This window comes from Podarcis liolepis, assembly GCF_965112155.1.
Source record: "Podarcis liolepis genome assembly, chromosome: 14".
NCBI lineage: Eukaryota > Metazoa > Chordata > Lepidosauria > Squamata > Lacertidae > Podarcis > Podarcis liolepis.
Window position 1 is genome coordinate 46,948,146 of NC_139569.1, and position 17,718 is coordinate 46,965,863.

Genomic DNA, 17,718 nt, shown 5'->3' on the forward strand with positions numbered 1-17,718 from the left:
TAGATGTGGAGTTGTTCTTTCAGAGGTTGAAAGTTGCTTTTAAAAAATATCTATATGCATTTTCAGTTCTGCTGATGCCGTAAGAATATGTATTTCCATACCACAGATTTTCATGTTGTTTTGTAAATGGATATAGATCTCCGTTTTACTACTGAAAAGACCTGTATGGGTTGAAACATGTCAAGTATTATATTATCAGATGTATTATTGTCATGGGACAGTTACAATGATAATGGGCAATATCAAACGTTAGCCTGTCATACTCAAGAGTAAACCCACTGGAATGAATGGACTTGAGTCACTTAAGTTCAGTTAGTCTAAGTATGACTAACATTGAATATCACCTTTAGTCTCTATATTTTGCTGACTTAAAAGATGAGCTTGTGAACTAAGAATTGTTTTCTTAAATTGTATGTAGGGACTGCGGTGCTTCTGTTAAGGATATTCCCTTTTGAATCTCTGTGCACCTAAGTGCATAAATCAGCTCTTCCCCCTGAGCCCCCCAAGCCTGGATCATATAGCAAGCCACCAGGAAACCGGATTGTCCCTCTCCTTTGCTGAGCAATTGTGACCAAAAGCTTTATCTGGTCTCAGTTCTAGGTCCACTGCATTCTAGGTCCCAACCACACCCAAATCTTCTGCAGCGGTGGTGAGCCAGCTGTGGCTTTCCAGATGTTGCTGGACCACAGCTCTCATTGTCCCTAGCCACTGGCCATGCTGACTGGGTCTAATGAGAGTTGGGGAGTCCAGCAACCCCCAGAGTTGCCGCAGCTCCCCCCCACCCCTGGTCTACAGCAGTCTGCAGACTCCGAAGATGGAGATGGAAGCCATAGCTGTTCAGGGTAGTGCCATGGGACACTCTGGGAGCCCCAAAGCGGGCATGAGCCTGTCAATTTGGCCAGGGGTGGGAAGCAGCCATTGGTGCCAATGACAGCTTCATTTTCATTAGGGCTGTGGCACAAGGGAAAAAGCGAAGCCCCCTTTTCCCTGCACACCCCCGTTCCAATCTCGATGGCCTGCAAGCACACATGCCCCGCTTGCAGAATTTCCTGAGGCATCTGGTTGGGAGCAAGATGGTGGACTAGATGAGCCTTTGGCAACAGGGCTCAGGTGTCCTGATTCAGCCCTTTGTCCCATGGCATCAGGGTCGAGAAAGATGTCCCCAACACACTGCATTGCTAGGTGGTCACTTACCCCTTTGTTTTGGTAGCAATCTTGACATTGGTAACCTTCCACTCAACACCTGTAAGAGACACCCAACCTCTAGGTCATGGAGCAGATCGGCAAAGAGGTAAGCAGCCCCTACCTTTTGCGGAGCTAATGGGACCTGGCAAGTCTGGACTCCATACTCTTAGCCCAGGCTTCCTCAACCTCAGCCCTCCAGATGATTTTGGCCTACAACTCCCATGATCCCTAGCTAGCAGGCCCATTGGTCAGGGATGATCGGAATTGTAGTCTCAAAACATCTGGAGGGCCGAGGTTGAGGAAGCCTATCCTAGCCCAACCCAAATCAATTCTGCTGCAGCGCTTACTGGGGGCCTAGAAGATGTAAACCCTAACCCTAAACTCAACCCTAAGCCTACTCATGGTTCAACTGACATACCGAACAACAATGTTGAGCAGAGAATGGGACTGACTGCATCTGCTGGTCCTTCCTGTGCCCCCGTAAGGGACCGGGCAGAGGAGGAATGGTGGAGACCACCTCCCCATCCTGACTCTTCCAAGGAGGAAGAAGAGGAAGACAGTACAGATTTACAACAGGGGTTTGAGAGAGGTCACAGCTCAGAGGCAGATGAGGGGGGAAAGTTGGGAAATAATGGGAGAGGAGGAGAAGCAGGCAGAGACAGAGCAGCCAACTGGCTGACACATTGTTATTCGAAAGCATTCCAGACCCTCCATCTCCCAGAACCTGGCGAGCCTTAAAAGTAGGAGAGCAGAAGTAAGAAGGTGAAATACCTAGGGGTTCACTTGACATCTAAAAACTTGAACTTGTATAAGGACAACTATGAAAAATGTTGGTCAGAAATTAAAAAAGATCTAAGAAATATGGTCAAATTTGAAACTATCATTGTTAGGCCGAATTGCAGTTATCAAGATGAATGTATTGCCTAGAATGCTATTTTTGTTTCAAACTTTGCAGATTCTTGACAAGATGGACTGTTTCAAGAGGTGGCAGAAAGACATTGCGAAATTTGTCTGGCAGGGCAAAAAGCCCAGAATAAAATTTAAAGTACTTACAGATGCAAAAGAAAGAGGGGGATTTGCCCTGCCGGACTTAAAATTGTACTATGAAGCAGCAGCGTTTTGCTGGCTGAAAGAGTGGATGCTCCTCGAGAATACAGATATCTTGGATTTAGAAGGTTTCAATAATACATTTGGTTGGCATGCATATTTATGGTATGATAAAATCAAAGTGCATAGGGCCTTTAAAAACCATATCGTTAGAAAAGCATTATTTAATGTTTGGACAAGATACAAAGATCTATTGGAAAACAAAACCCCTAGATGGCTGTCACCCTTGGAGGCTAAGGCATTTAAAAAACTCAATATGGAGGCCGGATGGCCAAAGTATTGGGAAATTTTGGAACAAGATGGAGACAAATTGAAATTACAGAGTCATGAGAAACTGAAACCTAAAGTACGAGATTGGTTCCATTATTATCAAATAATGGAGGTTTACAAACAAGACAGGAAAATTGGCTTCCAGGTGGAGAAATCAAAACTAGAAACCGAATTGTTAGAACCCAATACTAAGAACTTGTCAAGAATGTATAATTTGCTGCTGAAATGGAATACACAAGATGAAACAGTTAAATCGGTTATGATTAAGTGGGCACAGGACATTGGTCATAACATTATGTTTGCTGACTGGGAATGGTTGTGGAACACCGGTATAAAATTTACGGCATGCAATGCTTTCAAGGAAAATATTATGAAAATGATCTATAGGTGGCATATGACCCCAGTCAAGCTAGCAAAAATTTATCACCTGCCTGACAATAAGTGTTGGAAGTGTAAAGAAACTGAAGGTACTTTCTATCACCTTTGGTGGACGTGCCCGAAGATCAAGGCTTTCTGGGATATGATATACAATGAAATGAAAAAGGTACTTAAATGTACTTTCCCTAAAAAACCAGAGGCCTTTCTCTTAGGCATTGTCGACCAATTGGTGTCAAAGAAAGATAGAATTTTTTTTATGTATGCTACGACAGCAGCAAGAATACTTATCGCAAAGTACTGGAAGATACAAGATCTACCCACTCTGGAAGAATGGCAGATGAAAGTGATGGACTATATGACACTGGCTGAGATGACTGGCAGAATCCGCGATCAGGGGAAGGAGACGGCGGAAGAAGAATGGAAGAAATTTAAAATTTATCTTAAGGACTACTATAAACTCGATGAATGTTAGAATGTTGAGGTTTTGAGAAAGAAAGGGTTACAGTGATATAAGATTAGACCAAAGGAAAGATTAAGAGGACAGAGGCTTGACAGAAATATTTAGAAGTTGCTAAAAAATTTTGGACATTGGGATGCAGAAAGGGGAGGTACGGGGGAGTCTGAGAAACAAGGTTTATGAAAAAAAGGCTATGAAACTATACGTGTTTGTATGTCTTTTTATATGTTTGTATTGTTTTAAAAATTTTGTAAAACCAATAAAAAATTTTATAAAAAAAAAAAAGTAGGAGAGCAAAGAGCTCAAAGACAGAGGGCACGTAGCTGCACATGTAGAGGAGATGAATGAGGAAGTGGGAGAGACAGGGTTAGAAATTCACTTGGGACAATGCCATTATCCAAAAGGCTGGGTTCTATAGCCTCTCTCTGTAAAGATTGAAATAAAAAAGGACAGCAAGAAACTTCCTGATCACAAGCAGAGTTCCTATGCACGAGCTACTGCGTGCACATCAAGCCTCTTATCACCTTGGACCCAATGCACAGAAATTGGGGGTGGAGGGGTGGGCAGGCAAGACCATCCAGCACCACCCCCGTCCCGCTCATCAAGACTCCTTACAAAAGAGATTGAAGGCTGAACTGCTAATACTGTAATGCCCTGATGCAAATCTGTGGCGCGACTAACGTTTGGAAGGTTGCGTACATCTGTAGGTCACGGCAGGGTGTGACACTGCAGAGGTGGAGATGGTGTAGAAGTGGGCAACCCAATGAACGCCCCCCCCTCTAGATACACTCCTAAAAATATGGCACCCAGAACTGGACTCCATACCCCTTGACAAATAACAGGGCTTCACCCTCCACCCCCACTGCCCTGAAGCCATTCCCAGAGAGTGAGGGGACAGGGACGTGAGCCTCACCTTCCAAGTCTGTCACCAGGATGTTGCCATTTGTCCACTGGTACAGCCAGTGCTGGAAGGCGCAACACTTTTGCCCAACCTCGGAGAGGCTGGCTGGAGCCAGGCCGCCATTTCTTCGCCCACAGTAGCACTCGAACTGGCCGGGCAGGTCCTCCTCCATGGTGGCATAGGGAATATTGTTTGCCGGGCGGTAGATCAGGTAAAGAGGGATGATTCTGTCAAAAACAGATTCCCACTTTGGTTGGTGCGGCTGCTCAGAGCATTGCAACCAGGTCAAGCGCTCGCACACCTGGACAGAGCTGGCATCAGGGGGACAACTCTACCAGGACACCCACTAATTCCCAGCAAAGAAGCCACTGTGACCTCCAGAGCCTCCTGGTCCTGGTGTCAGCTGCTGCTGCTGCCCAGACACCGGACACATGAGCAGGGACAAGAGCAAGGAGCCACAGCCTCTACTGGCATTGCCCTCCGGTCCTTGGCAGCACTGCCAATTGGGTGCAGAAGGAGAGGAGGCAGCCATCATTCCTGACCGTGCTGTCTGGGGCTGATGGGAGTTGTGGTCCACTAATTTCTGGGGGGCCACAGGTCCTCGCTCCTGCTGCAGAGAGAGACTGGCTCCTTTCCGCCTACCTGCCCATTGTTCCTATCAGGGTATCAGGATTGCAGGGTTGGATTCAAAAACTCCGAGATAGCATAATTGGTAGAGCATGAGACTCTTAATCTCAGGGTCATGGGTTTGAGCCCCACATTGGGCAAAGGATTCCTGCATTGCAAGGGGTTATACTAGATGGTCCTTGTGGTCGCTTCCAACTCCACAATTCTATGATTCTATGAACCCTTTTCAGTGGGACTTGCTGGCTGGACTGCAGAGATACAACTTACTCAGGCACTGGACCAAAGGCAGGGATGGCTTTGGCCTCGGCAGCAAAGATCTTGCAGTATTCCCGACTCGAATTCTGGATCTTGCATTCCTACGGAAAGCAAACAAACAATCCTCCATGACACTTTTAGACTTTGCAGGCAGAATGGAGGGGTGATACACTCGTGGACACAAAATCGGCAGGCAGAGAGGATGCTTAAGCAAAGCGACCCAAGACAGGCAGTGGTCTAAGCACTTGCACAGCCTCTCCTGATTCAGATGGGATGGAGAGACAGATCTGGGTGGCATCTGCACACTGGTGAAGATCATCTCTGGGTGACTGCCCATAGCAGCTGCATGTAGGAATTAAGCCACAATGTGTCAGGGACCGTGCTTGGGAGGGCTGCACTGAGGAGCAATGGTGGGAGCCTCCTCCTGCTCCTGCTCCAGATCCCGAATCTTCCCAGGAGCAGGAGGACAGTATAGATTTGGAACAGTGGTTTGCAGAGGGGACATAGTTCAGAAGGCAGAAGCTGGGAAATACTGGATGGGGAACAGCTAGGAGAAGAAACACTGGAAGGGAGAGGGTTAACAGATTCACAGTCTCTAGACAGCCTTCCTCCACCGCCCTCCCCAAAGTTGAGAAGAGCTCAGAAAGTGGCTAAACAGCAAGCACAGAGGGGACAAGCTCAGATTGCGAGATGTAGAAGTGATGTAGAAGGGGGTGGAACACTTAATTGGGAGCACCGCCATTACTCGGAGATGTGTTCTTCATTCTCTTGCTGTGATTATTAAAGTTTCTAACTGGTAAGAAGACTCCTTTTCCTTTGTTCTGCTTTATCTATGGCCACAGGAGAGGAAGGTGATTCCCTGAAGCCTGACACAATGGGAGCAGAATGAAAGCTTTGGTGAATCCAGAAGCCATGAAACTATGCAGATGCACCCTCAATGCTTTTTACCTGGTAACAACCCTACAGGAAAGAGTGGAATGACTGCAAAGCAGCGCCCCCAACACCCAGAGCCATTCCAGGAGGATACCTTGGCCAGGATCAAACCTGGGACCTTCTACATGCTAAGCAAAGGCTCCAACTCTGAGCCAGCCAAGGCCATTTGGCAAGCAGCAGAGCACCGAGTCTCCCTCTACCCACCTGGATGGTGATGTCATAGTTCCTCTCCACCAGGGTGTTCTCACTGCGCCCACCAAAAGCGATGAGGTTGCGGACCTTGATGATGCCTGTGTGCCCAGACTCAAACACCGGCTCGAGGCCGTAGATGGCACGGGCGCGACATGCCTTGCGCAGGTAACCTTGGCCCACCTCCAGGTCCTCCATCATGATCCGGCCAAAGAGCTTGTCCCCCCAGAAGCCGGAGTCAGCCAGGCCTTTGGCAAACACCATGGGCGTCATCTCAATCTCTTCACCAACTGCAAGAGAGGGAGAAGGTGTGGGGCTCAAAGAGTGGGGGAAGGAGACGATGGCCAACCTGACAGGACTCAGTTCTCGTGGTGGAGACAGGGATGGGGGAAAAGGTCCACTGAATGATCTAGGAGGCATGACTTGTTCTTCAGCAACAGGTGGAAGGGAATCTCTCCTCGCCACACCAACCAGTGCGCTTGTTCCTTGATGCTCAGCTGCAGCTGTTGGATGATAATAGGAAGCCAAGGAAGAACAAGGCAAGGGACAAGGAGAGGCAAAAGGCCCAAGGGACCCAAAGCCAGCCAGGTGAGTGGATGAGCAGGATGTCCTCCATCAAGATCACGGAACAACATGGAGGGAAGAGGGCGGGGAAGACAGAGAGCCCAGCAAGGTATGTCTGGGTATTGTGACTGTGGGGCCCATGGGGATGGAGGTCTTGCTAGGACCAGGAAGGATGACTGAAGATGTGTCACTTGGAGAAATAAGGAAGCTGAGAGGCTCGCCCCAAAACAGCACCCTCTGCCTTTCGCCCCAAAGAGGAGACCATCTCACTGATCACTCCTTTAATGCTAAACTTTGCATGTGACAGTGGCGACACAGCTGCAGCAGGTGGGAGGGGGGTCCTGTTACCTGGAGGGGCACAAGACTCGCCACGCCATCTGTGGGGCACAATTTACCTTCTATTTCTTCCTTGGAGATAAATCCCGATAGCACTAGGAAGAAAGAGAGAGAAATACACACTTATCAGTTATGGAGCCCCACATACATTCACACTATACACTGAAAGCACACCTTTTTCCTAAAGGATTCTGGGAACTGTAGTTCACCCCTCACAGATCTACCATTCCTCACACCCTTAACAAACAACAGTTCCCAGGATTCTTTGGGGGAGACGCTGGGTGTATTAAAAGACAGCTGAGAAAAGGCAGGTGGGATCTTTCAGCCCATTTAATCCAAATTTTAATCGTGGTCCAGCTCCCTTTTCTTGCTGGAAGGTCTGCGTAAGTCTGGCTTCTCTTGATGCCCTGTTTCCCCAAACATCATATCTGCCGCCATCCTCAAAAGTACATTCTCGCCATTCTCGCAGCTGCAGGTGGGCTGCTTTCCAACCTGAGATTTTGTATGCTAAACGGCTTTCCTATATACATGCACGATAACAATTCGTCTGTGTCTCTGCTGAGACTCCTGGCTCTGTGGCAGATTAGGACGCACTCATTATTATTACTATTGCTTCATTTGTTTATATCCCACCTTCCCCCCCCCCCCGAACCAGGACTCAAGATGACTCACAAAAATTAAAACAAACATGGATAAAACACAGAAAGCTAAAAATAATAATGATAAATTAACATGTGCCATTAAGGTAAGGCGGGGAATATGCAGGAGAAATGATTTTGAGGAGATATGGAAGGTGTTTGTAGAATTTATACTGTTAAAATGGAAAGGGGTCAAGCCATCACAAGATGTGTTGAAATTTTGGGAAGTTGGATAGTTACAATGGAATGGTCTCGGGGTGGGGTGCACATTTTTATTCTTATTTATTTATTATTATTACTCTGTCAAAACAAAAAATAAAATTGTAAAAAAGAAACAAGTATAAATGGCAGCTCTAATAAATAGTAAAGAAAAGAAAAGAAAAGAACAGAAAAGAAAAGAAAAAAGCTAAAAAAAGATAACAGATAATGGTTTAATTACTTTTTATCTATTAAGGTTTGCATGTTTTTAGCTTTCTGTGTTTTATCCAGGAATAGAATAGAATCAAAACAATGTAACAGAATCAATACAATTCTAATTATAGAATCCTATAATTAAAATGATATAAAATGAAATCTAGAAGATGTAGCAAACTAGTCTAGTAGAAACAGCTCAGCACGGCTAAAAGCCCTTTCCTTAAAAGCAGCCAGCTCCCAAATACCTATCAGAACAAAACAGTCTCCACCTGCTTGGTGGAAGGACAACAAGGAGGGAGCCTGTCTAGTCTCCCTAGCAAGGGAGTTCCAAAGTTTGGGAGCAGCCACCGAGAAGGCCCTCTCCTGTGTCCCCACCAGGTGTGAACTAAGAGCAAGGCATCCCCTGTAGATCTCAGAGCTTGGGCCGGTTCGTATGAGAAAATGCATCTGTACAGATAGCCTAAGCTGTTAAGGCTTTATAGGTCCTACGGTAAAGGGACCCCTGACCATTAGGTCCAGTTGCGGAAGACTCTGAGGTTGCGGCACTCATCTTGCTTTACGCTGGCCGAGGGAGCCGGCGTACAGCTTCCGGGTCATGTGGCCAGCATGACTAAGCCACTTCTGGCAAACCAGAGCAGCGCATGGAAATGCTGTTTACCTTCCCACCGGAGCGGTACCTATTTATCTACTTGCACGTGCTTTCAAACTTCTAGGTTGGCAGGAGCAGGGACCGAGCAACGGGGGCTTACCCCGCCGCGGGGATTTGAACTGCCGACCTTCTGATTGGCAAGTCCTAGGCTCTGTGGTTTAACTCACAGTTGCCACCCATGTCCCTATCGAGCACTTTTTGCACATGCATGCGCATGCACTTAACATGCACCCCACACTGTGCATTGTACTGTGCATGCACAGCAAGCTCCCCATGAGAAGCCTTTGTGCTTCCAAACAGGTGCATCAGCAAAAAGCAGCCCAGCAGACCAACGCCGTGATGTGCAACGGGATGAAGCCAAGCACCTGCGCAGCTCAAGCACCCTGTCCACAGCCCCGGGTGTTTTCCTCCGCTGCGCACGTCTTGCAAGGTGAGCACCGCCTCCGAGGAGCAGCCGGGCCTGGCAGCAAGGGACAGACTCACCTTCAGCGCTCAGGAGGAAGTCTGTGGAGTCGGTGCCGTACTCGTTCTGGATGGTGCACTGGTAGACCCCGCAGTCCTTGAGGGAGACCTGCACGATGGCCAGGGCCGCTTGCCCTTCGTCTCCAGAGCTGGAAGAGAGCCCACCGAGAGATGAGAGCAGGGCACACTGCAAGGAAAATGGGTGCATGTGGCCTTCAAGCGGTCACGAGGCAGAAAGAGGGGAGAGGGGCCTGGTGCAGATCTTGGCAAGATCATTGTCAGGCTTTGGGGAATCATCTTCCTCAGCGCCCGCCCCCGTGGCAGTAGATAAAAAGATCAAAGAAAGGCATGTCTTACCAGTTAGAAACTTTAATAATCACAGAGAGAGAACAAAGAACACATCTCCTAGAAAAGGCGGTGCTCCCAATTAAGGATTACACCCCAATATATATATTAAGGAGGGACCCCAGCCAACAGGGCTGGAACTCCTATTAGCCGGAATGAGGCAGCCTTCTCAGGGAGCAGGTGTAAGTGGGCATGGGGTGGGGGAGAGGACTGAGCTCTTGCCCTGAGGCAAGGGGAAGATGCTCTCCATCATCAGTGTGGAAGTCAGATTCAATAAACAGTAAAAAGGTAAAGGTAAAGGGACCCCTGACCGTTAGGTCCAGTTGTGGTCGACTCTGGGGTTGCTGCGCCCATCTAGGCCGAGGGAGCCGGCGTACAGCTTCCGGGCCATGTTGCCAGCATGACTAAGCCACTTCTGGCGAACCAGAGCAGCGCATGGAAACACTGTTTACCTTCGAACTGCTAGGTTGGCAGGAGCAGGGACTGAGCAACGGGAGCTTACCCCGTCGCGGGGATTCGAACTGCCGACCTTCTGATCAGCAAGCCCTAGGCTCTGTGGTTTAACCCACAGTGCCACCCGCATCAATTTCAGTTTCTCTCAGCTTTTCATTTTTTCCAAATTTTAAGTTTAATCCTCAGGATTAGTTTGCATTAAAAAAAAAAGCCCTCAAGAATACATCAGCATTGTGCTGCGAATTTCTCAAAAGACTGATACGGATGAATTGGAAAAATAAAAATGCAGTTCCCTTCTACGAATGGTTTGAAGACTTGTACAAACTCGCAACATATGAACAACTTGCATATAAACGCAGACTTGCCATGGTCAAATCCAGTGATATTTGGAATCCATTCTTACAAATACTGTAATATTCGGTTATGATATAGGTTAAGATCTGATGAAGTACAAGAACAACTTTGTAAAGTATACAAAGGAATCAAATGTTTTGGTCCCGAATGCCACAAACCCAGAAGTAAGTGTTCTGGTTTGTGAAGATTCTTTGGAACCCGAACGTCTGACCTGGCTTCCGATTGGCTGGAGGAGCTTCCTGTAACCAATCGGAAGCCGCACCTTGGTTTCCAAATGTTTTGGAAGTCGGACGGACTTCTGGAACGGATTCCGTTTGACTTCCAAGGTACGACTGTACCGTTTTGGGTCCCCCCCTCCTTTATTTTCCCTTCTGCACGGCTGCTGCTTCTCTTTTTCTTTCTCTCTCTCTCTCTATTTACGTCTCATCATGTTTAGTGCACATATAATTATGTACTTTTTCAAATTTCAACAAAGATGTCTCGAAAAAATATATATTCACATTTATATGTAATTTTGGCATCTATATTTGTGCACAGCCATTTTCGCTAATAAAATGCATTTCTGCGTGTTATTTTCATTCATCTATGTGTTCTTACGCCCAATTCACCCTTGTACGTACATTTTGGTGCACATTACTTGGCTTAAGTTTGGGTTGCACTGCAAAATTCAGTGACCTGCAAATCTTGAAAGACAGCTGTGTTGTGGCACGTGTGGCGCTTCAGAAAGTGTGGATTTGGCAGGCCTGCCTTTAAACGCAAACTGAATTGAATTTCTCCGCCACCTGAATCAGCACCCCTCACCTCCTTTTGGCATCCGTCACAGGAACCTCATCCTTATACCAGGTCAGCTTTGAGTCACCCAAAATGTTGAAGAACTGGCACCAGAGCTTCAGATTTCCAGAGGCATCCGAGAACTGCTCAGCTCGGATTTTGCGAATCACCTGGGGAGCTGCAAAGAGACAGTGGCTGATTTATCAGGAGGAGGAGGAGGAGGAGGAGGAGGAGGAGGAGGAGGAGGAAGAAGAAGAAGAAGAAGAAGAAGAAGAAGAAGAAGAAGAAGAAGAAGAAGAAGAAGAAGAAGAAGAAATTTATTACTTATACCCCACCCGTCTGGCTGGGTTTCCCCAGCCACTCTGGGCAGGTTCCAACAGGAGATGAAAAATACATTTCCAGTTGACTGGAAAATGTGTGTCCTGGTAGACAAATAAATGAGCAAATTAAGTTAATTTGGATATGCAGAAAATTCCAAAGAGAAATTTAAGGAATTGCAGAAAGAGGGGGAAGGAAGTTGAGTTTTGAAATGTTAAAATGATTGTAAAATTACTGAGCCGCATAAAACTGAAAATCATGAATGAATGAATGAAAAACAAAAGTGCATCCTGGCAGTTGCAGTGGTTGGAGATCAGCCTGCCCCTGCCAAGGACTCCAACACCAGTCCTAAACGTGGAGAGGGGTTGTTGCTTGCTGTTCTGCACCAGGCAGCAAAAAACCAGCATAAATTTGGAAGGGTAGCTGCTTTTCAGGGCCTGTCTTGTTTCAGAAAGTGCAAATGGCACACGGCCACGTTTCTCCTTCCCTCATCCTCACTCTTTCTACCAACAGTGCCTCTGCCAGGGACCTTCTCCTGCACCTCAGGGTGCTCCAATGCCCACCCTCTCCTGGCTACGACTGCGGAAGCCTGAGAGGGGGGGGGGGAGAGAAAGCGTTGGTTCTTCTGACTGAAAGCATTGTTGGGGGGCCCTTGGGCAAGACCTCTCCCAACCCTCAGCGAGTCTCTCTCCTCCCTGCCATTCTCACCAGCTGCCGTCTGCCATCTTTGCCACCCCCTGCTTCCATCGCTCGCCGGGCAGCCAAGGAACAAGCAGCCAGTGGCAGCAACTGCTCTTCCTGCTCCTCGCCACCAGCTCCCTTGTGTGAGCAAAGGATGGATGAAGAAGCAGGTGGTCGTGGCAAAGAGGAGAAGCAGAGAGCTTTCCCCAGGGATCCCCCCCCCTGCTGGGGAGGGGTGGGGTACAGGCCTCCAGCGGATGCCCAACCATGCCGATCCTTGGTGCCAGCCCATCCTCTTGGCCCCTTGGGAGCCTGAGGAAGCAAGGCCAGAGTGGTGTGGTGGTTCACCTCTCCACTAAGCCATGAAACTCACCGAGTGACCAGTGGCCACCTGTCTTTTTTATTATTAAGTTTTTATTAAACATATCAACATAACAGTTTGTCAAAAACATATCATACTCATTCCCCCCCCCCATAAATTTCCCTCCTCCGTCCCTAAGAAAACCCCACCCTCCCACCCCCTCCCAGACTTCCCTCAGCTCCTCTCTCTGGTTTTTAAGCACAAGTTATTCTCTGCATGTTATACAGCTGTAATAATCCTAAATTAATCTGTCTATGTGTTACCAATAATAAATTTGTGTTTGTTTATTCGAAACCTGCCAAGGAGATCAGTTCATTTTGTTGTTTCTTTAAACCAGTGGCCATCAGTCTAAAGTGCCTCACAAGGCAAGGACTCAGACAAGAAGGTGGTCCCTGCAGGAAAGTGGGGGGGGGGGAGGTTCTTTCAGGGTGGGAGACTGGGAGAAGAGGTAGGCTCCCAGGTGGGTCTACTTTTCTGCGTGTGGATAAATATGACATATATTATATGAATGTGATAAAGGACCCCTATAGTTATCGTTCAGCCCGGACACTGAGGCCCAGCGCAGAGGGCCTTCTGGCGGTTCCCTCACTGTGAGAAGTGAGGTTACAGGGTACCAGGCAGAGGGCCTTCTCGGTGGTGGCACCCGCCCTGTGGAACGCCCTCCCATCAGATGTCAAGGAAATAAACAACTATCTGACTTTTAGAAGACATCTGAAAGCAGCCCTGTTTAGGGAAGTTTTTAATGTTTGATGTTTTATCATGGTTTTAATATTCTGTTGGGAGTCTCCCAGAGTGGCTGGGGAAACCCAGCCAGATGGGCGGGGTATAAATTTACTACTACTACTACTATTATTATTACTACTATTTCCTTTCTTTCTCTCTTTTTCTTTCCCCCCTTTCTTCTCCTTTCTTGGTTTCTTATTATTTCTGTTATTTAGATTAGTTTGATTTCTATTTTATGTCGAAAACTTTCAATAAAAGTACTTATTAAAAATAATAAACTACCTCACAGGGCTGTTGTGAGGATAAAATGGGGGGGAGGGTTCGTTTATACAAACCTCAAAATGAATTAATTACTAGCTGGGAGGCGGGGATTTCATCTGGGAAAGCTTCTTCCCCTAGATGTGACTTTCCCTCTCAATGTGCAAGAAGAAACTTTGCTCAGGGTGGGGCTAGATGCCCTCTCAGGAAGGCTGAAAAGCAACACCCCTCCTGACCTTTAAATGGGTCGTTTGCTTTCTGGGATTCGCCTGCTTGCACTTCGGCCGTGGTCTCTTCCAACTTCTCTGGAGCTCGCGGGGAGCTGCCTTCCACATTCTTGTTTTCTTCTGCTATTTCTTCATAGATCTTGGGCACTTCCAAGGTTGCCATCTTCCTAGCCGTGGTAGGGGAGCGCTTCTCCACGGGAGGAGAAGCCGGGACGGGGCTTTGCAAAAGTGCTGCGTTCTTGCGGCCCTGCTGTGGGGACACAGTGGGGCTGCCCCTTTTTGCCCGTGGCTGCCCATCTGGGGCCGCCCCTTCCATCTCGTCGGCCTGTTTGGCTTTGGTGAGGTATATTTTGCGACGGGCCCCGGAAGCCAGTTCCTGAGGCGTGGCGCTCGGCAGTGCCGACGGTGCCTCGCCGGAAACCTCCGGAGATGTATCTGGGGGGCCTGCCGGCTCACTGGAGACGCTCCCCACCACAATCGAGGGCACGCAGGGCAATGGGGCGGCCTCCGGTTCAGCCACCAAACTCTCTTTGCAAGCAAGCAGCTCTCGGTTGATCATCCCTGTGATCCTCCGGGAAGTCTTGGGAGTCAACTGCAGGTTCTCTGCGCTCTGGAAGAGCTGGTTGGTTTCTACCCGCTCAAAGATCTTCCGCGATGTCCTGGGAGTCAAGCCAGCTATGCCCACATCCGGCAAGTGCTTGGGAATGGCAGTCGGTGGGGTCCTTTCCTCTGCAGCCTTGACATCTTGCTTCTTGCTGCCCTTGCTTTTGTCGGCCTCTGTGGTCATCTTTAAGAGCAGAAGCAAGTAATTTTTAAGGGAAGACACTAGGTTCGTGTTCTGTGCCTTATCTGTGGTTTGATCCTCCTCCATCGCGGTCTCTGTTTGGCCCGAGTCTTGTATTGCAGGTGCCTCAGAGACTGTTCTCTCCCTTTCCTTAGTTCTGATGTCCATCTTCCTGCCCAGGCCAAATGACTCCTTCTGATCTTCCTCACCCCTCAGTGGAGTTGGGGGCTCTTCCTGGACGCGGACCTCCGTGTTGCCGACCTGCCGTTGCTCCGATTCTGAAGCTGCCACCTTTGATGGCTGCCAGGTTTCTATTTCTCTCTTCACATCCCTCAGCAAATGGGCCACGGACTGCTGCTTCTCAGTTGAACCTTCTTCATCCGGAGAAAGTGGAGCAGATTCTTGGAATGCCAGAGGCATTGCTACTGTAGGAACCGGATGAGGTTCCTCCGAAATACTTTGATGGGAAACCGGGGCTTCTACAGCAACTTCTGGGACCAATAATGGCCTTGCTGTCACTGCGGGAGGCCTCTCACCTTCAAGCCCTAAATCCCTGTTTAGCCTAGACCTCTTGTCTCCCTGGACCTCAAAGGCTTCTTCTTGCTTTTCTTTGCTCGCCGTGTCAATTTGAGGGGCATATCGCTCCAAGATGACTGTAGGTCTAGGCTCAAGACTAGATTCCTCAACCAATGACCCGGGAGCAGCCAGATCCTTACTCTCATGACTTGGAGCTGGTTTGGCTTGGGTTCTGTCACTTCCAAAACGCGGGGAACGCCTTTTCACATCTTCTCTCAAAACCCGCTGTTCCTTCCCAATGGGCAATGTGGTGCCAAGGGAGAGAACTGGGGGATTCTGGGAAGTCACTGAGAAGTGCTGGCTGCCATCCTGGCTTAGTACCATCATGCTTGGCCCTTGGGCCTCTCGGCTAGGATCTTCTTGCTCCTCAGCCTGTTTGGTCTCTGGCTCTCTTGGGGCACCTTCCCTTATTTCAAAATGGCGGGCATCCTGGCTTGTTTCTTCTCCAAGACCCACATCTGGAGTTTGCAGGTTGCGGGCAGTGGGCAAGGCTGGCTTTAAGGTTTGCGGAGCCTAGGAACAAACAGCACAGAGTTTATTAGTAGCAACGGGCACATTCCCCCCTCATCTCAACTTAATACTAGCTTGGTATATTTGATTATTTTCAGAGAACACTTTGAAGGCAAAGCTCATCTTTTCCTTGGGAGTTCTCTCACAGCTTGGAAGGTTCGCACTCTTTTTAGCTCTGCTTTATTAAAAAAAAAAATCACTTCTGTTTTTCAACTGTGACTCAAAATTCCATCCAAACCCTTGACACTAATCACAGCTCAGGCAAAGCTTGTGTTCGGAAAAAAGCTCATTACTTGATGCATTAATTTGTGTTCCAAACCCAAAACAGCAAAAGGTCAAGGATTTCCTCTTTCTTGCAAAGTGTTTCACAGTTCTTCCCTACAGAGGAGAGAGCACTTAGAGGATGGACAGGATTTCATGATGGCTTAGGCCTCTTCGAGAATTCAGTGCTAACTAGAACCACAAGCTAGGTAAGATGAAACTTGCTATGTTTCTTTTTCAACTAGTTTTGGTTTTGTTGAGAAACAATTCAACTGGCTGCACATTTCCAGTTCCCTTACTAAAACCACTTAAAAACAGACAAGCAGCACCACATCAGCCTATGCAGAAGGGATTTTATGCTCTGTAGCTCTGCCCAATCACCCTCACATTATCAAGAAATTTCCAAACCAGGAAATGAACTTTGAAAAGATAATTAGTCTCCTTGTGTGAGCTTAAAGCAGGCGTAGCCTGGGTGTTGCTGGACTACAATTCCCATCATCTTTGACCACTGACCACGCTTCCTGGCGTTGATGGGAGTTGGAGCCCAGCAACATCGAGACACTGCCACATTGGCTACTTTGGCTTAGAGAGAAAACATCATTGTAATCCAGGGGCCATATTAACACCTTCAAGCAGCTGCTAGGGTACCAGGATGCCAGGACCTAGGTGGGCTCGTCCACCCCATCCCCCCATCTGGTCCAGCATTCTGAGCAGCACTGGGTGAATGGGTCACATATAAAATTTCCCACAATGCCGCAGAAGTAGCATCACTCCAAGGTACTGTTGGGAATCAAAATGATGGCTACACCCGCCCAGCTTGTAGCGATGCTGCCAGATGAGCCTAAAGGATGCTATTGGCAAAGGCTGGGGGCTACCAGGCCCCGCTCAAAGCTGGCGCTGGTCCTGAAATGGGCTTCTCCATTCTGTTGTTTTTTATATATATAATAATATTTATTCAAAGTTTAAGGTTTCAAAAAGAAAAAAGAACAATACATAATATAAAAAAGAATGCAACAGTAACAGAAAAAGAGAAAAAAAGGATATAAAAATACATTCAATTAAAAAAGAAAAAAAATTATAGGAAAAAAAACAGATTAAACCTTTACATAGCTTTCTTCCTTTACTTATTTCCTTGACCTCCTCACACCTCCCAATTTTGTATTCTAATTCAAATCGTTTTTTCAGCAAATCCTTCCAACCTTATTTTCTTTTAATTTAATTTAAAATAATATAATTTAATGTCAACTCTTTCATCACATTCATCGACTCATTTTTACTTAATCCTTTATCTCATATCTACCAAAACTGCCTAATTTTCTTTTTCCAACACCTTTCTAACAGTCCTTAATCTTACAATATTTTTGAAGATATACTTTAAATTTTTTCCAATCCTCTTCCACTGACTCTGGGCTTCTTCATTCTGCAGAGGACCCTTGCTTGGAATAGAAACGAGCTCTTAGGGCAGGAACCAGTGGTCCTCCATATCTCCTAGGACTCCGATTCCCAGCAGCCCCAGAAATGTGGCTAATAGTGAGGTCAACGGGTGCAGGTTTTACACTGCTGTCTCGGGGCCAGGATGTGAATGAATCACACATGTATCAACTCCACTAGTGGGAGTTTAGTGTCAGAAACCATCACTGGCATCAAATCCGGATCAGTGTTTTGCCCTGGACCACAAAGCTCAAAGGCAAACAATGATTAATCAGCCACCTGGTAGGCAGCCCTAAATAT

The 17,718-nt window shown here is 47.4% G+C and overlaps 1 protein-coding gene across 2 annotated transcripts in view; it reads right to left on the reverse strand.

Annotated features, from left to right (window-relative positions):
- Positions 1–17,718, reverse strand: part of ALPK3 (alpha kinase 3) — an 85,369-nt gene that overhangs the window by 13,441 nt on the left and 54,210 nt on the right. For both annotated transcript variants that reach the window (XM_083475536.1, XM_083475537.1), the window contains 8 exons: positions 13,866–15,729; positions 11,319–11,466; positions 9,387–9,514; positions 7,262–7,297; positions 6,318–6,592; positions 5,193–5,281; positions 4,311–4,525; positions 1,195–1,243 (listed from right to left, as the gene is read on the reverse strand). In XM_083475536.1, coding sequence (XP_083331662.1) covers positions 1,195–1,243; positions 4,311–4,525; positions 5,193–5,281; positions 6,318–6,592; positions 7,262–7,297; positions 9,387–9,514; positions 11,319–11,466; positions 13,866–15,729 — 2,804 coding nt within the window. The remainder of the gene's footprint in view (positions 1–1,194; positions 1,244–4,310; positions 4,526–5,192; positions 5,282–6,317; positions 6,593–7,261; positions 7,298–9,386; positions 9,515–11,318; positions 11,467–13,865; positions 15,730–17,718) is intronic.